At 39.6% G+C, this 17,380-nt stretch overlaps 1 protein-coding gene and 1 long non-coding RNA gene across 2 annotated transcripts in view; both read left to right on the top strand.

Annotated features, from left to right (window-relative positions):
* The window catches only part of LOC136790097 (protein C-mannosyl-transferase DPY19L1-like), a 33,437-nt gene extending 24,500 nt beyond the window's left edge, over window positions 1-8,937 (top strand). The window contains exons 8-13 of the mRNA XM_066992272.1: window positions 3,943-4,023; window positions 4,790-4,891; window positions 5,651-5,722; window positions 6,242-6,291; window positions 7,321-7,345; window positions 8,558-8,937. Of these exons, the coding sequence (XP_066848373.1) occupies window positions 3,943-4,023; window positions 4,790-4,891; window positions 5,651-5,722; window positions 6,242-6,291; window positions 7,321-7,345; window positions 8,558-8,737 (510 nt within the window). The 3' untranslated portion in view covers window positions 8,738-8,937. The remainder of the gene's footprint in view (window positions 1-3,942; window positions 4,024-4,789; window positions 4,892-5,650; window positions 5,723-6,241; window positions 6,292-7,320; window positions 7,346-8,557) is intronic.
* LOC136790099 (uncharacterized) overlaps window positions 1-10,249 on the top strand; it is a 219,571-nt gene extending 209,322 nt beyond the window's left edge. The window contains exon 3 of the long non-coding RNA XR_010829359.1: window positions 10,239-10,249. This is a non-coding gene — a long non-coding RNA (uncharacterized lncRNA). The remainder of the gene's footprint in view (window positions 1-10,238) is intronic.
* Window positions 10,250-17,380: the final 7,131 nt, after the last annotated feature.

Genomic DNA, 17,380 nt, shown 5'->3' with positions numbered 1-17,380 from the left:
GGTAAATGTACAGGCCTTTTGGGTTTCATAGAGGGGCTTTGCTATGAGTCCATAGTCCATTACCCACAGTCTACACCACCCGGCCATACCTAGGAAAGCCCGTAGTTCATGCAGATTTCGCGGCTCGGGGATTTCACAAATAGCTTGTATTCGGTTAACTCCCAATTTTCTTTGTCCTTGAGAAATTTCACATCCCAAATAAATTACTGTTGTGCACGCGATTTGTGCCTTTTGTTTAGAAACCTTATACCCATTTAGTCCCAATTGATTCAAAATATCAATAGTCACCTGAATACATTCCGACTCTCCTTCGGTAGCTATTAATATATCGTCCGCATATTGTAGCAGCAAGTATCGGTCCTTTGGTACCTGGATCTGTTCTTGGTTAATCCAGTCTTCTATTTCTTTAGCTAGTTGACTGCCGAAGAGGGTCGGGCTATTCTTGAATCCTTGAGGCAACCTTGTCCAGGTTAGTTGCATCTTTCGTCCGTTCCGTGGATTTTCCCATTCAAAAGCAAAAAGCTTTCTACTTTCCTTGTCAATGGGTATGCAGAAGAAGGCGTCTTTTAAATCAATTACCGTAAACCACTTATATTTCTCTTTTACAGATGTTAACAATGTATAAGGATTAGCCACCACTGGGTGAATATCTTTTGTTATTTCGTTTATTGCCCTAAGGTCCTGCACTAGCCTGTATTCCCCATTAGGTTTCTTTACTGGGAAAATTGGGGTATTATATTCAGATTTGCATTCCTCCAGAATGTGGTAGCTAAGAAATTTATCTATAATCTTTACTATCCCTAGCCTAGCTTCTAGCTTCAACGGGTACTGTTTAATCCGTACCGGTCGGGCCCCTTCCTTAAGTTCAATTTTTACTGGCTGGGCTAGTTTTGATTTTCCAGGCCATTTCCAACAGCCTATCCAAATTTCTCAAATCTGCACCTTCTAACTTTTGCAATTTCTTCCTAATATCCTCTTGGGCTTGTCCCAAGAAAATGAGTGCTAATTGAGCTTTAGCTTGCTCAGTCTCTACGTCTAAATCTGTATATTTCTTAGCAGTTTCTTTCAATCTCTCTAAAAAGGCGGAAGGTGATTCCGCTTTTTCTTGCCTGACATTATACAATTTTGACCAATTTATGGTCCGGGGCATGGCATTCTGTACCCCGATTTGTACCCAATCTTGATATCTCTTCAGCCTCCTTATTCCATCCCCTGAGTTATAATCCCATTGGGGATCCTCGGTGGGGAAGTTTTGATCTAGATTTCCAAGCACTAATCCATTACGTATATCTTCTCGGGCTCTCTCTCTGGCTGCCCGTAATACCATGTCCTTTTCTGTTGAATCCATCAAAGTATCCAGGATCACCTGGAGATCATCCCAATTGGGATTTTGGGTTTTAATTGTCATTTTCATTATCCTAGCTACTTTATCTGGGTTTTCCCTGTAGGTGCCGGCTGCTTGCTTCCATATCATTAAATCCCCAGCTGAAAAAAAAGGCACCTTAACATATACCGGTCCTTCTGTCCCCACTCCTTGCCTGAGGGGAGCGATTATTTTCCCTCCCTGTTCATTTATAGTTTCTCCTGCCCTTCGCTGTTGCCGGGTCCTATGTGACACGGGGAGACTAAAATCGGGGATTCTCCATCACTACTGCTATCTTCCTTTTCTCTTTTCCCTCCCTGTCCTGGCTCTTCCGGCGGAGCCAACGGCGCAACTTCCAGATCAATATTTCCATTATTATATTATTATATTATATTATTATATTATTATATACATTATTATATTATTATATTATATTATTTCCCATAATACTTATTATTCTCTATTGCCTGATGCTGTATACAGCGTCTCTCCTTAGTACATGCACAACAACGTTCCTCAGTTGAAACCTCAAGCACCATTATTCCACAAGCATGCTGCCATTCAGGCTTTCGGCGCAAATAAAAGAATAATTCCACATACGGCAGTTCATCATATTTTCCTTCCCGCTTACAAAATAGCATCAATTGTAAAATTGTATTATATTGCAATGTCCCATTCTCAGGCCAAGTTTCTTGGTCCTCTAGTTTATACTGTGGCCACCAAATGTTACAATAATCAATCAGCTTTCCTTTCCGCATTTCTTGACCAAAACCTCCCTCTTTCCAGTGTGCTAGCAAACACCCCAGCGGGGATGTCCGCGGGATAGGTACATCTTTTCCCAGAATTTCTTTAATCTTTTTCATTTTGAGCTTATGATACGGACCCAAAAGCTGCCGGAGCAGCAACACACTCTCCCGAAAGCTGCCGGAGCAGCAACACACTCTCCCGAAAGCTGCCGGAGCAGCAACACACTCTCCCGAAAGCTGCCGGAGCAGCAACACACTCTCCCGAAAGCTGCCGGAGCAGCAACACACTCTCTCGAAAGCTGCCGGAGCAGCAACACACTCTCCCGAAAGCTGCCGGAGCAGCAACACACTCTCCCGAAAGCTGCCGGAGCAGCAACACACTCTTCCGAAAGCTGCCGGAGCAGCAACACACTCTCCCGAAAGCTGCAGCAACAACACACTCTCCCGAAAGCTGCAGCAACAACACACTCTCCCGAAAGCTGCCGGAGCAGCAACAGCACACTTTCCAGAAGCTGCCGGAGCAGCAGTGTGCTTTCCCAAAAGCTGCCGGAGCAGCAGCGTGCTTTTCGCTAAAAAGCTGCCGGAGCAGCAGCAGCACGCTTTCTACATACCAATAATACCTGGTGCTGACCCTTCAGCACAAACCAATACAGTTACCAATGCCGAACCTGCAGAGCTTTCGCTCTGTCTAACGGACGGCGCCTAGGCTTACCCCGGGAGCTCCCTGCCCAACCGAGCGTGGCTTTCGCCGCGTCTGACCGGCAGGCTTTCCCAACCAAATCGGTACCGAATACCCAAAGTTGAAAGCACCTTTGCTTACCACTCCAGTGGTACGTCGTGAGCAGCGGAGGTCGGTCGTGGTCGACTGCTCCCCGAGAATCCCTCGGTGCCGGCTGGAGCGAAACCGAGACACGATCCGCCTCAGCAGTGCCCACGCTGTCCCATCTGGGTCGCCAAAATGTTAGCGTAGCAACCACATAACCACCAAGTGATTATATGAAGGTGCTTTATTCAGCGCTGGAAGCCGGGGCAGGTGCCCAAATCTGGCTTCAAGTCCCGTTACTTCCCAGCCATTATTTATACATACAATATTGCGTCAGGTATACATATTCATTACAGGTTGCAACATCAGCCTCGCTTTTCATTCTAATTAGCTCCCCTCCCCTTTGCACATGCGTGGCGCACTCTGGTGGTCGTCCAGGTGGTCGTCCAGATGAAGTAAGGAGTCTTCCTCTCCGCTAAACTCTTTCACCTTTCTCACTCGACGCATGCTCCCTCCGCTCCTTGGTTCTGCTTCAACTCATTTCATCATCTCCAGGCCCTTATCCAAGGTCAGGTTGTACCTATTCCCTCCCAGGGTTCCCCTTCAACGATTCCTTTAAATGTTCAATGTACTCCCTAGGTTTCCAGTATACATAGATTACTTGATAATGTAAGTACATTTAATAATATTTAATTATACCGTATGATCCATCACCTGAGAAACATTAATAGAACATCCATTCGATTCTCCCCAACACTAACAGCCCCATTTAAAGTTTACTTTGCTACATCCTCTGCTACATTGTCATGTGCAGTGATACAGCCAAAATATCAGTTAATCCAAAAATATTTCAGTTGAACTAAGGGAGGGGGAAAAAAGAGAAAACAAAACATAAAACCATCCAGTGTGTTCAAATTTCAGAAGTGTAACTGGTTAGAAATGATTGTATATCTTGGTGATAACGTAGAGTTTTGAGCTAGTCACTAAATTTAGTAATCTTTCTGAGAAAGGATGGCTTTATTTAAAAGTTTGTTGAGACATGTTTATTTCATTCTGAATGTATTTTTAAGGTCATTGAAGGATGTGCCTGGTTATTTGGGACAGTCACCTTGAAATACCTAACTTCTTTAGCATTTGGAATAGCTGATGATGTACGTCTTCTTTCTCTTATGCAAGTATATGGTGTCTTTTAAAAATATTTTGTCTTAAAACTTTGATTTCAGTCTCTTATTGATATATTTTCCCGAGATTCCAAGACTTCTTTTGCAGAAATGGGAATGGGCTTGTGTATTTGCTTTCTCATTCAATATGAATGAAGACTTTGAGGTTTTATGACCTAAGTTTGTGAAAAGACCAATGTGTTTACTGTTGAGTTGATAAATGCTCTGTGTTTGTTATGAAATTTGGCTTTATAGAGCTCTGTTTATTTTTGGTATCTTTTTCCTACATCTTTATTTACTCTGTTTCTTGATTCAATTTCTTCTGAAACTCATTTTTAAGGCAATTCTGAAATGCTTGTTGTAACTAGAACTCCTAATTGCACTTTAGTGCTTTTATTATTAAATTATATTTTTTAAACCCTGTCTATGAAGATGCTGCACACCTAAATGTAGGGGCAAGAGGTGGGAAGCTCATATCTTAAAATATGCATATGCAAACTGTACTCTTGTTCAACCCAGTTGCAGTGGTAACATTCTTTTTCTGCTGCTTTCTGCTTTTTCTTTTGTCTAATCTGTTATGATCAAATATATCATTTAATCTACTCAAATACATTTTTGGTGCATTTATAACATTATTGTAAATTATATAATCTTCTGTTTTAATTTAAAAAAATGATATATATTTACACTACTTGTTTGCAGAAAACAGTTTTTTTTTTTTTCTTACTGCAGCTCTTTTTTTTGTATTTCCTACCAGGCTCATATAGGTAACATACTAAAATCTAAATTTATTGGCTACAAGGATTTTGATACATTAATGTATACCTGTGCTGCAGAGTTTGACTTCATGGAAAAAGAGGTAATCTGATCAAATTAGATGTTTGTGGAAAAGGGAGCTTTTTGATTTATCTCCATTTATAACTTGAAACATCTGTGAGCCATAACATACTACTGCTGTCGTAAGAATTCTTTCTTTTTTTTCCAAGCGCTTACTGATGAAGTTAGAGATGTTAATGAACTTCAGCTAAATTTAAATGGTTTTATTGCTTTTAAATTTGCTAACACTAAAAGTGTTTTGATTTCATATCTAAGAAGCATGCTTACTTTACTAAAAGAAGTGCTTGTTCAGGGATATATGAAAGGTCAAAGTCCTGCAAAATTAAGATTTTGTGTCTGTCAGTAACTGATGCTGAGTAAACGGAAAATGTGATGAGAGCCACGAAGGTGAAGTAGATTTAGTTTACAGAAAAGTATCGAGGTTTCCATGTGTGTTGTTAGTAGACTTTTCTGGTTCATCAGTATCTAAATGTGTTCAGAACATTTATAGATTAGTCAACCCAGAACACTCGAATTCTTTTGAGATACCATCTACTTCAAGTCTTTGGGTAGTTTGCCAAAGAAAGGGGAATAATTTTTTAATGACCCTAGTATTAAGACCTCTAGTGAGATTGCTGGGTGGAGTTTAAATTTAAGTTTCTTCTAGCTTGTTTTGTTCTTGTTGTGTGTTTATATTTGTTTCACTTGAGGAAAAACTCCTTTATATTATTTTTTTCAAAATGAACATCGATGTAACTCTAGATGACTGGAAAGCAATTAATGCATTGTATTTCCATTGTAGACTCCAGTTAGATACACAAAGACTCTACTACTACCAGTTGTTCTGGTGGTTTTGGGGGTAATCATCAAAAAGGTAAGTGATTTAGTGAATCACCTTTAACTTGAATTTACTTTTTTCGTGTTTCTAAGGGACCAGTATTTATTTTGAGACAGGAAAAAGTTAAACAAAATACAGATTGTCAAAAATATTTGTATACAGTTCTGTATTTCCTTTACATAAGTTTTTACAAAGTTCTGGTCCTGCGTCAGTGAGAAAACTTGCTTTGATGTTAAGCACCAAAAAAAATTCTGTCACTTAGCTGATGAGTACTATAACTAAAGTTTACAACTGTTTTTGTAAATTTGATTATGTATAGTTTGTGTGAAAACAACTTACAGACACAAGAACACAAGAACAGATGGGATAACTGCTAACTGCCTGGCTAATTAAACATCCTCAGAAAGAATTTTTAGGTAAAGCATTGTGTGCCTTTATCTTAGCATTATCTGAAAACGAGATACTCAGGTGTAATTTAATTTAACGAATGTTGGAAATGCTCTATAATGCTTTTGAAAATTTATTCATAATTTTGCTGGCTTCTGTGTTCTTCAGGCAATTAAATATCTTAGGTGGACTTTATCTCATACAGGCCAATATGAAAGGTAAGTATTCTTTTTGAATGTCAAACTGATCTTCCTGCTGGAAGTTCATTTGATTTGACATACACTAAATAGCTACATTACGTTGACCCTTTTTGAAGGGTAAATTATGTAACTGAATGGCTTGGATGTACTATTTGTAGTATTTTTATAGACTAAGTTTTATCTGCTGAACTTAGTTTCAGACATCTTAGCCCCCCTCGCCCACAAATATTCTATTTCATCATTTATATTTCTACTTTGTTCCTAAATCAGTGTTTACTTATGTGTCTATTCACTTTTCTCCTATAAACAGTGAACACAAGCTGTTTCTTCCCCGTTATTTTTTTCCAGGTTATAAAAATACTTGAATTTCATCTTTAGGAAGGGATCCCAGCTGTATTAATTTTATTTTCTAAGCGTCTGTAATACGTGCTCTGCCTGTTACAGGCATTTGGCATCACTTCTTGAAGTGCTTAAGGGCAGTGAATTTGGCCAATTGCATGTTGTCATTTCCCTAACAAAGGAAATCTTTTTGCTTCCATTTTTTTTTGTCACTAGTCATTTCAGTAATATCTGCTTTCCATAGTCTTAATGGCATATATCAAAATTAAAAAAATAAAAAATTGATGCAGCATTCTGCCCTCAGAGGGTTTTTATTTAAAAAAAAAAAAAAAAAAGTATACCTTGTTTTCACTGTATTCACATTTATATTTCCCATAAAGCCAAAACCAGTCTGAGTAAATGTCTGACATTTTGGTAACAGTTCTTTGCCTCTGTTATGTTACTGAGGTTTCATTCTCAAAATAAACTGTTCAACTCTTCTATATGTGAAATAATTCATGAAAGTGATTAAAAAACTGCTATAATTAATTTTCAGATATCCAAGTAGACATAGGGATGGAGGATAGTTCCTAATCTGCAGTGTATATATATAAGCTTCTTAGAAAAAAAAATCTGTACAGGTGCTGACTCTTGCTTACTGTAAAGTAAAAGTGCTGCATCTATATGATAGAAACAAATCATGATTTTTTTCCTTTTTTCTTTATTCAGAGAGGAACGTTTTAACCAGGGTGAGGTAAGATATTTTTTTCTGCACAATTTTATTCATATGTTAATGAGAATAGTTGGCCCATTGCAAGCTGTATTTCAATATTAATGCTGGTAGATGGTTTATTTGTAGCTAATTATTTGCGTCTTTTATTCCATTGTCTTAAATTGAATCCAATATGTCACCAAAATAGCTCTGGAATGCTGAACAGAAAATAATGCTAATTAATGGTGGGGTGGCAGTGCAGGATAGGAGTCCTTTGGGCTTTTGCTGTACCAGTGCAGAAAGGCACTGATTGTGAAAATGCCTCTGTGATTTACCACAGCACTTCCACAGGTGATGTAGATTCACTGTTAGGAGGGCTGAACTACATGTCTGATGCCTTCTAACTGTTTTTTTTCTAACAAGTTGCCTGTGGTAGTGTGAGTAGCCGAGATTATAGAATCATTTAAATCATTTAGGTTGGAAAAGACCTCCTCTAAGATCATCTGGTCCAACCTTTAACCTAGCACTGACAAGTCCACCATTAAACCATGTCACTAAGCTCTACGGTACACATCTTTTGAAGATCTCCAGGGGTGGTAACTCAACTACTTCTCTGGGCAGCCTGTTCCAACACTTCGGAACAGTGAAGATTTTTTTCCTAATATCCAACCTAAACTTCCCTTGGCATAACTTAGGGTCATTTCCTCTTGTTTTATTGCTTGGTGCTTGGGAAGAGACTGATCCCCACCTTGCTTATAGCCTCCTTTAAAGTAATTATAGAACATGATACAGAGTAGATACATGATACAGGTGTAGAGTCTCCCCTGAGTCTCCTTTTCTCCAGGTTAGATGACTATATTTGCTTCTTCCATCTCATACGTCAATATTTTAGGTATTAGACAAGGTATTAGCAAGGTCTCTTCACTTCTATAAAGAGATAATATAACAAATTTTAGCTGTTTCTGCCTGTGTTCTAGAATCTTTTGAAGAGCTAGCCATTTCTCAAATTCCTTCTAGTTTTATTGTTAATGTTTCTCCTGCTGTTGTTCCATACTTTGACAGACTAGACGCACTTTAAAAAAAAGATGACAAAGTTCTGTTCACCATCTGAAATGTGAAGATCTTTACTTTCACTTTGACTCTTTTTCAGACAAACTTGTCATTTAAGCTATACTGAAAATGAAGTTACAGTTTTGAGAGAAATTAAAAGTATGTAAATACAATTGTTTGTGGTTTTGTTTGTTTATTTTGCAGGTGGTATACCATGCATTGCAGCTGTTGGCATACAGTGTCCTAGCGATTTTAATCATGAGGCTAAAGTTGTTTTTGACACCACACCTGTGTGTTATGGCTTCCTTGGTGTGTTCAAAACAGGTAAGATTTAGTGCTGCAGCTATCTCAGTACTTACACTATTACCTATATATTTATTCTAAATCAAATTTGTGTGATTGCTGAATCTGAGTATCACAGTTAAAAATAAACTAAATTAAGTTGCCTGTCTAAAAGTATGATTACATGTTCCTTTTTCCCCTCACCCTAAATAAAATAAGCATCCTGTTTTATGCAACTTGTCCAACTGCATTACTATACAAATTAGTATGCTGTGCATTGAACTTGAGCATAAAGAGACATACAATGGATTTTACTAATGCTGTTGCAAATTTTTATTAGCTATTGATTTTATCCAGAACATGTTTGAATTAGTTTAAGTTGTGTTTTCACAGCTCTTTTGAGCTTACAGCATTGCACTTATTCTTTCCAAAAATGCGGTTTTAAGTAGTCTTTCATCTTGAAAATATTTTAGCCTTAAAAATCAAAAGCCATGTGCCTAACTCAGTGTACTAGGTTTGGCTGGGATGTTAATTTTCCCTGCAGCAGCCCATACAGTGCTGTGCTCCACACTTGTAGCTAGAACAGCAGTGGTATCACACCAGTGTTGTGTCTGCTGCTGAGCAGCGCTGGCACAGCATCAGGACTCCCTCTAACCCTCCTAGGCAGTGGGCAAAGAAGTGAGAAAAGAACATCACCAGGGCAGCTGACCTAAACCAACCAAAGGGATATTCCATACCATATGATGTCACACTCAGCAATAAAAGGTGGAAAAAGGAAGATGAGGGGAGGGGTGGGCTCTCGTTGCAAAAACATCTGATTAGAGATTATGGTAGAGATTATGGTCCAAAGAGTTGCTAAGTGTTGCTAACAGTTTGCTGTGATGGAGGATGAAAAATAAATTAGATAAACTTTATCATTCAAGTTGGGTGACATTTAGAAAATGCTAAATTAACCTTCAGAATGTCCCCAGACATCTTGTCTGGGGAGGAGGATGGGGTGAGAAAGAAGGAAAGACAAAGACATTCAATCTGGTTAAGACTGACAATGAATGAATGCATGTAAACAAATTCCCTCAGGCATTCATGAATACGTTTCCTCATGCTCCAGTATTTCATCAGGTAATGAATAATTTCCACATCTGTCTTACTGAACAAAACCCACCGTGGTCTGAGCTTGCAGGTGAGGAGGGAGCAATATATTTAGATTTAACATGGATGCAGCTGAATACAGAGGTTAGGGAAGAAAAAAAACAAAACACCTTGAACTCTACGACTATCACTTTTTGCAGTTAGGAGAAATGAAAACAAGCATAACTGTATTTTTGTTGATAGCACAACTTTACCATTGGTTTGTGAGGTTCGAATTTCAGGCCTTAAAACAATGAAATGAGAACTGAATGAAAAGTCAGCATGGGTTAACTTGCAAAGACCCTTACCAGCATGCCTGGTGTTCGTATGTGCCATGTTTTTGCTCCCATGCATGAGATGCATGTACTTTTTCAGGGAGAGGCGCTCTGTCATGCACAGCTCAAGCATGCTAAAGCCCTGATATCTTTCTCTGGCTGAGCCCTGGAGGGAACAGACTTTTCCCTTTCTGCCCAAGGCACTCATGTCCCACGCGTTGAGGTCCTCCCAAGGGGTGGCCTGGCCCATCGCTGATTGGCTGCAGGTGTCCTGGCATTCAGACAAGGGTGGTTGTCAAGTTGTTTCTGAAGCAGAACATCTCAATAATCACAGTGGACCACGTTCCCCGTAGGAATCTGCTGAATATAGTGCCTTCAGGAAGGATTAGCTCCCACTAATCCCTCATTCAGGAGGAAAGTCTCAGGTGTTGGTCAAGTACCAGTGGGCCAGTTTCGAACTCCTTTTGCTTTTTTTTCCTCTTTTGACAAATCCTTCTCAAAATTGCAGAAGCAGATCCAAGCAATCACACAGTGACTCAGCTGTAGAGCTAAAAGCAGTCCACATTGCAGATTAAATTTGCAATTGGCGATATTGTTGTGCTGCACTGTAAAAAGGAAAAATGACACTCTTCCTATTTGCTACATGTGAAGTGCCATATGCAAAGATTTATGTTTAGCCAGAGAGTTGCTAGAAGAGGAAAGTGAGGAACAGACATCCTCTGACAGGCTGAGAGACCATCCCCACCAATGTCTTGCTTTGCCAGTAGAGTGGTCTTGGCTGGGTGTATCAGTAGAAGAAAAGGGAGACATACACAAAAGCATTAAGAGCCCAGGCATTCATTCACAGCTAGATGTTGCAGGGAATGGAAGATTATTTCTGATCTAACCTGTGGTGTTTTTTGCCTGGAGATATAATGCTCAAGATATTTTCAATCTGAAACTCCCCCAGAGCTACAGCAACTGCGGATGCTGCTGTTGCTCAGTTAAGCATTGAAAAGTTCATAAAAATTTAAACTGATTAAATGTTAGCATGGAGTAATGATTCCAAGTACCGATGTGTTAATTATAATATTACATTTAGTGTGATTGCCTTTGTAATTGAATTTAATGCACTCTCTTTTCGTTATGGGATAATGGATAGGAGTGTCCACTCTGTTCTGTGTCTCTATTTTATATACCTTATTCCTCTCCTTTAAGGTATCTGTCCCAGCTGTACATAAAACGTGTAACAACAGTGTCAAGATTTTGTCTTTTTTCAGTGTATAGTAGGCAATGTCTGTGTGAATTTCTGGTTCATTTTGAAATCAAAGGCAGAATTTCCACTGATTGCAGGAGGGCCAGATCTTTCATAGCATCAAAGTTTGTTCCCGTTACCTCGATGTTGCCTTTTAACATGTTCTGTTTTTACTGCCTCCTCCCAGGATGAGGTTAGGAATCTGCTTCACCTGGACTGGAAGTACCTCTGCTGTTTTCCTATGTCACCTTAACATGGTCTAAAAGATACCCAGACATTTTGCTCATTTTCATTAGATACAAGCAATCAACGTTTTGAGTTTGTTCCTGTCCAAAAACAAGAATATCAGGCTGTGGGACCTGTTAAAAGCTAGCCAACTATTTTACATTTGGTTCTTACGCTACCCAATGCAACTAATTATCACTAGGAGAGGTGATGCAAAGCCATGTGGAATATACCTTTTCAAAGATTTTAAACTGTTGATTTCTGTTTCTAAAACATAAACACCTCAGCTTTGGTTAGAGAAATCAAAGATGAAGAATACAGTATTTCTCATGATGATTCCTTCTACTAGTTAAACATTTTCACTATTAAAATCTGATCCTGATGTATGGTTTGACTTTGTACTACTGATGTGTTACGTCTTGCTCCACTAAACTTATTTTTTAGCACTTTTTCTTCCTGTGAAAGTTCTTAGATTTTGTTATTGGCAATCTTTTCATAAGGAAAAGAGATTGATTCTGAAATTTACTACAGTAGATATTTTCTTCTATTCTCAGGTTTGTTTAAGGCTTTTTGGGGACAGCCTACCCAAGTTTTGTAAATGCTTTTTGAAAAAGATGTGATATCCACACCAGTCCTTCCCATTGTGTATGGAAGGGTATAGAACAGCTCCTTTCTTCTACCTGATCTCTTTTGAGCCTTAGATCACACTGGGAGCTCATGCTACGTTGCTAATTTGTCATTATTCTCTCTAGATCCTTTCTAGTCTTGGGATTTCCAGCTGCAGTGCTACTTTCCCTTGATAAAGGGGGCATTTTTCGCACCTCTATGCATAGGCTGGCATTTGACTTTATTAAAATGCCTTTTGTCTGTGTAAGACTAACTTACTGTATGTCCTTGCCATGGTTTTGTGAAGACTCAGCCTTTGTCTGTACTTATTTATATGACATTAGCATCGTTTTGCAGAAGAGAGATCTTTATTTTCAAATGGATGATGAGCGTACAGAATCAGATGACCACTATGAAACTGGGATGGACAGTGAAATATGTTATTTCTACATGCCCTTTTTGGCCTGCCTTCAGGCTTCAGACTGCATAACATCTGGTGGCAAAGTGACTGCTGGGGAAAAGACCTTCAGCAGAGAGCAATTGCCCTGAGCGTCCCCTGCTAGTCTCCTCGTTTTCTTCTGAGATGCCTGCCCTTTGTCTTTATAGTAAGTGGGGTTGGAGGATTGGGTGGAAAGGGCACCATGGCCACCAGGATAGCGTGCTCCAGGCAAATGACACCCTGCAACGAGGCGATGGGAGGGTTCCTGATGTGCCCTAAGGGATTAAAGGGGCCACAATGGGGTGGAAGGGAAAAGCCTCAAATGTGAGAGGAGAAGAGGCTTAATATGCCAAAATATGCTGCAGTCCTGTTGGTGCCTGGAGGGTGCTGTAAACAAACTTTCTTGGGAATCACTCTCTACTAGAAACTTTTTTTTTTTCTTTTTTCCCCTCTCCTTTTCTGCAATGCATTACAGGAGAGGAGTTAAAAGGCACTTTAGAACAGAAGTGCCACTTCTGCCTCTGCTTGCAGGTATGCCACCTAAAATAGTACAAACCATAAATCACTTTAATAGAATCACTTTAATAGATAACAGCAGAAGCTTCACGAATCCTTGTGATTCAAACATCAGAGGAGGCTAATGTAACAATTCAGAAGAGGAGAACTGCAGTCGTGCATTTCGTGATTGAAAAGATCATGAACTGAATTCAGCTGATCGCATAAGGGATGTCAGTCAATAAAACAATGGTAATACGTTTGAAGGGATTAATGACTCCAGTGGTGAACATCCTGTAGCTTGATAATCATTTGTCCTTGAGTTAATTATCTGAGCCACATTAGCTTTGTGCAGCAGAGATGGAGTGGTGGGTGGCTTTCATACACCACTGAAATACTAAAATCAGATTGCTGTATCATGAATCTCAAAAAACAATGTCATGGCACTTTTATTTTGAAGCTTGGCTTTTGCTAGTGTCTCTCAAACCATCAGCAAAGCAATCAGGTATGCTGACTCTTACCCAAAAGCCTTCACTTCATTAAAAAGACAATCCTCAGACTTGGTTTGACTGTGGCCTGGATATGAGAGTGGCACATGAGCAGAGGCAGTGTCTGAGGTTGCTGTGTGGTGTGGGAGCATGCAGAGGTGTCCAGACCAGCTCTGAATCTGAAGCAGGATGGTCAGGGTCCTATTGTCCCCACTTTCTTGCCTGTTCCCTTAACCGCACACATGCACAAGGGTGCCAGAAAGCTACTCAAATGATGGACTTGAAAGTGGATTTTGACTTGTGAGTAAATCTTTCCTGGATTCTTTCCAGCCTCCTTCCCTCTCTCTCTCCAGTCTGGAGTTTAAGCTGCAGTTACCCTACAGCAACCAAGGTTTCCCCGGGGTGCGAGGAGATGCAGCAGTGACTCTTCCAACTTCTTCATGAAGGCACTGGCAACTGTGAAATACTCCAGACCTGCTTTTGAAAGTCAATGGCTTTTGTTCACAGTCTGAGGCCAGGGCAGCAATTTATTTTTTTTTCTTTCAGGACCTTTGCATCGTGTCCTATGGAGCTTGTGTTGCTTAATCCCAGTTAAGGGTGAGAAGGAGTGAAATTCAGCAGAGCTCTTATCTTGAGTAGAGAGAGGCCTATGCTGTTCCTCATTGCTTTGGGTTGTTTTTCAGTTGGTAGTTAAGTTTTATGCTTACTTGTTACTCTAAGTATACTCAATGAGCCAGGAATTACGTTATACCAATGCTGAGCCCACAGAAATACCAAGAGCAGGTAGGAAGTTGATGCAATAGTCTCGGTGTGCTCTGTGCCCTGTACTGACATTGAATATCTGGCTTCCAGATTGTTGGTATTTTATGATTTTCCTTTCTGTAGCGTAATTTGAATCCGCTTTTCTTTCTTTCTTTTTTTTTTTGTTTTGTTATCAGGGCAGTTTTTCAGGAAGTAGGAATGAGCTTCTAGGAAGTACGGATTCTTTTTTTCCTTTCTGGCACCTTTTAAGTGATGCTTGATTCTTAGGTTTTCTTAAACGATTGCATGTCAATGTGCACTATTTTCTATCAGTGTTTTGCTTGACTAACCTGAAAAAGTCTCTGCAACCTGTTTTTTAAATGTCAGTTTGATTTGAGATGCCAGTTAATTTGGTTCAGTGCTGCCTGAAATAGTAAATGTAAACATGTTAAAGAGGTCTTGTGCTCTCGAACAGAGCCTACATCAAGGCCTACAAGAACCAGCAAGAAGAATTTTCTTGACCTGTGACAGGGCTGGATTGACCTACCAGTGATGTTTATTTGTCACCCAACATGCCTCCTCTGACAATGCAAACTGAAGTTCATGCTGCTTTATATAAGAAAAGAAATTAAATTGATTAGATACTTTCAAAATATAGCAGCTTAATTGCCTTCAGGCTTTTGCGAAGTCTCCAGCTGGGTAGAATACTAATCTTTTCCAATTATTCTCATAATTATAAAATTATAATCATGTCTGTTTTCTGATGATTGATCATAGCTCATAATAGTTCACACTTATATTCCTTAATGCATGAATGTAGTCCTGGTGTAAAAAGCAACATAGCTTCAACTGAAGGTGACAAAGCCATGCTGAGATGCAAGAATTGAGTGTCTGGCTCAGAATATTAAACAGGTTCAGACATGTAACGCTGGATTCCCAACTGGCCCTTTCTTATACCTTACTGAGCCATATTAACAGTGTCTCTCCATACATTAAGTGTGTATCTCGCTCGTGGCTGTGGGATTTGAAATGAGTATTTACTGTAGACATCAAATACTGTATGCTGCAATTCTTTCCTATCAACCTTTCTTTTTAGGGAACTGAGGCAGTGCCCTGTTACCCCCCTCTCAACTCCTGGATTAAACTAACTTGCATAAATACTTTTTTTTTTTTTTTTTAAGAATTCAGACATTTTTCCAGCATCAATGAGAAGTCCCAAAGCACATGAAAATCTTGTCTTGGGAGTGAAGAAAGACTGAGAAAGAGGGGTGAGAAAGCAAAGGCAGCACCAGGGTGCTCCTCGGTGTGGGTCTTCCCCCTTTTTGAATGGGGATTCATGAGCCCAAGAGGTTTTGTCGCCACAAGGCCAGGGCCTTGCTGAAATGTCTCCCCGAGTGTGTTTCATCCAGAAGATGCTCTCTGTGTGCAAAAACCTAAATTAAAGCTTTCTAAAAACTAGTAATTTCCTGCTCAAGTTTGTTAGATAATAAATATTCCCAGATAACTTTACACCCTGCTCCATGGTAATAACCATGTTAACTGCCCATTCTCTAGGAGAGATTCAGGTGAATTTTCAAGTGTTCCTGAAAGAGTGACTGCATTTGCTTTTCCTCTGTGAATTATTCTGCATTCATGTCATTTTATGAACAGTGCTAAGCAGTCACCTTTAAATTGTTATTTTGGTGGCATATCAACACTGAGCACGCTTCTTCCAACTACCTGATGTCTATGCAAATCAGTAATTCCCCGTCTAGATTTTTAAAAACTCTCTTGCAGTAATCCTTCTCTCCCAAATAAGGAGATTAAGCTATGGAATCCAAATGGGACTTACTTAGTGATATTTTCCTATTTGATCACTTTAAAGTCTCTTTTTGCTCTATGGTAGCTTCATAAAGTAGCTTTTAGCATGATCATGAGAGTCTGACTTCTCTTTAATTTTCTGTGTAATACATTTAAGGGACCCAAATCCTTTAAGTCAGGGATGCTTTGTTAATTTACAGCTACATGAATTTTTCCCTTTGGCATTAGTCTGTACTGCCCGGGAGGTGCAGTCATGCATAAATGTGTGCCACTTTTCAGGCTCTTAATTGCTGCTTTGCAGAACCATGAACATGTGTGAAGTTAGTACAGTGGCAACTCGGCTACCAGGTGTGGGGGGCCAGGTTGTATGCAAGCCTCTAGCATGGCATGAGCCATGGTATCTTGAGCAAAGAGGAAAAAGGATTATGCTTCAAAGAGTAATATTTGCATAAGTATTCTACCATCAGTATTGGGCTCAACCTGAAAGTCTGAGCATCAGCAAAAAGGTCAGCTGCTACCTTGCACTTTTCTAAAACCTGTGATGTGAGCTGGTACAGCAGAGATGGTGAGGGCATGCACACATCTGAAAGTTTTTTTGCTTTTCCAGCTTCATCAGTTTGACTACAGAAGATATGATGTCTGCAAATAAATGTCCCCTACTGATATTGTTCATATTATATCTTCTTGCTGCACAGTTGCAAAGGTATGGCCATTAGCTTGATGCAAAATGAGAGGAACCAACACCTTCCTCTCCTTCCCTTCTGTGTAAAGCACAAAGATATGTGCTTTGCCTTGTGTTTAAATCTCAATAAACAGCCATAACACAAAATAGAAAGTCTTATTCCCCAAAAGTTTGTTACTGAATTATACAATAAGATCCAAGCAAGCTGATAATTATGTCTGTCAAATTTATTCATGGTAAAATTATTCTAGGGGGTGGTGTTTGTGGCAAATGTATCACTTAAGTAGTTCTCTTCTCTTGCTCCTTTTCCCCAGTCAACATTCCAGATGTATTAACAGTCAAAATAAATATCCCTCTTCTGCTTTCTGCTTTACTAGCCCCAACAAGCCACAACCAGAGACTGTTTTTTTTTTTTTCCTTGTCCCTTCTTTTTCACGTTTCATGCTGAGTAGTCTCAACAGGGGCTCACAATGGTGCTAATGCAGCCTTAGCTCTTCTGACTAGTGCTTTACCAGATACATGTTGGGATCGTGTTAGCCCCTGCTACCACTGACTGCATTGCTGTCAATAACCAGGCACTATCTGAGCTATGGACGCACCCAACATTTTCTCCTCCACAGATGTTTCCAGCT

Source organism: Anser cygnoides, chromosome 2 (genome assembly GCF_040182565.1).
Source record: "Anser cygnoides isolate HZ-2024a breed goose chromosome 2, Taihu_goose_T2T_genome, whole genome shotgun sequence".
Taxonomy (NCBI): Eukaryota; Metazoa; Chordata; class Aves; order Anseriformes; family Anatidae; genus Anser; species Anser cygnoides.
This window is presented reverse-complemented; position numbering and strand designations above follow the sequence as displayed.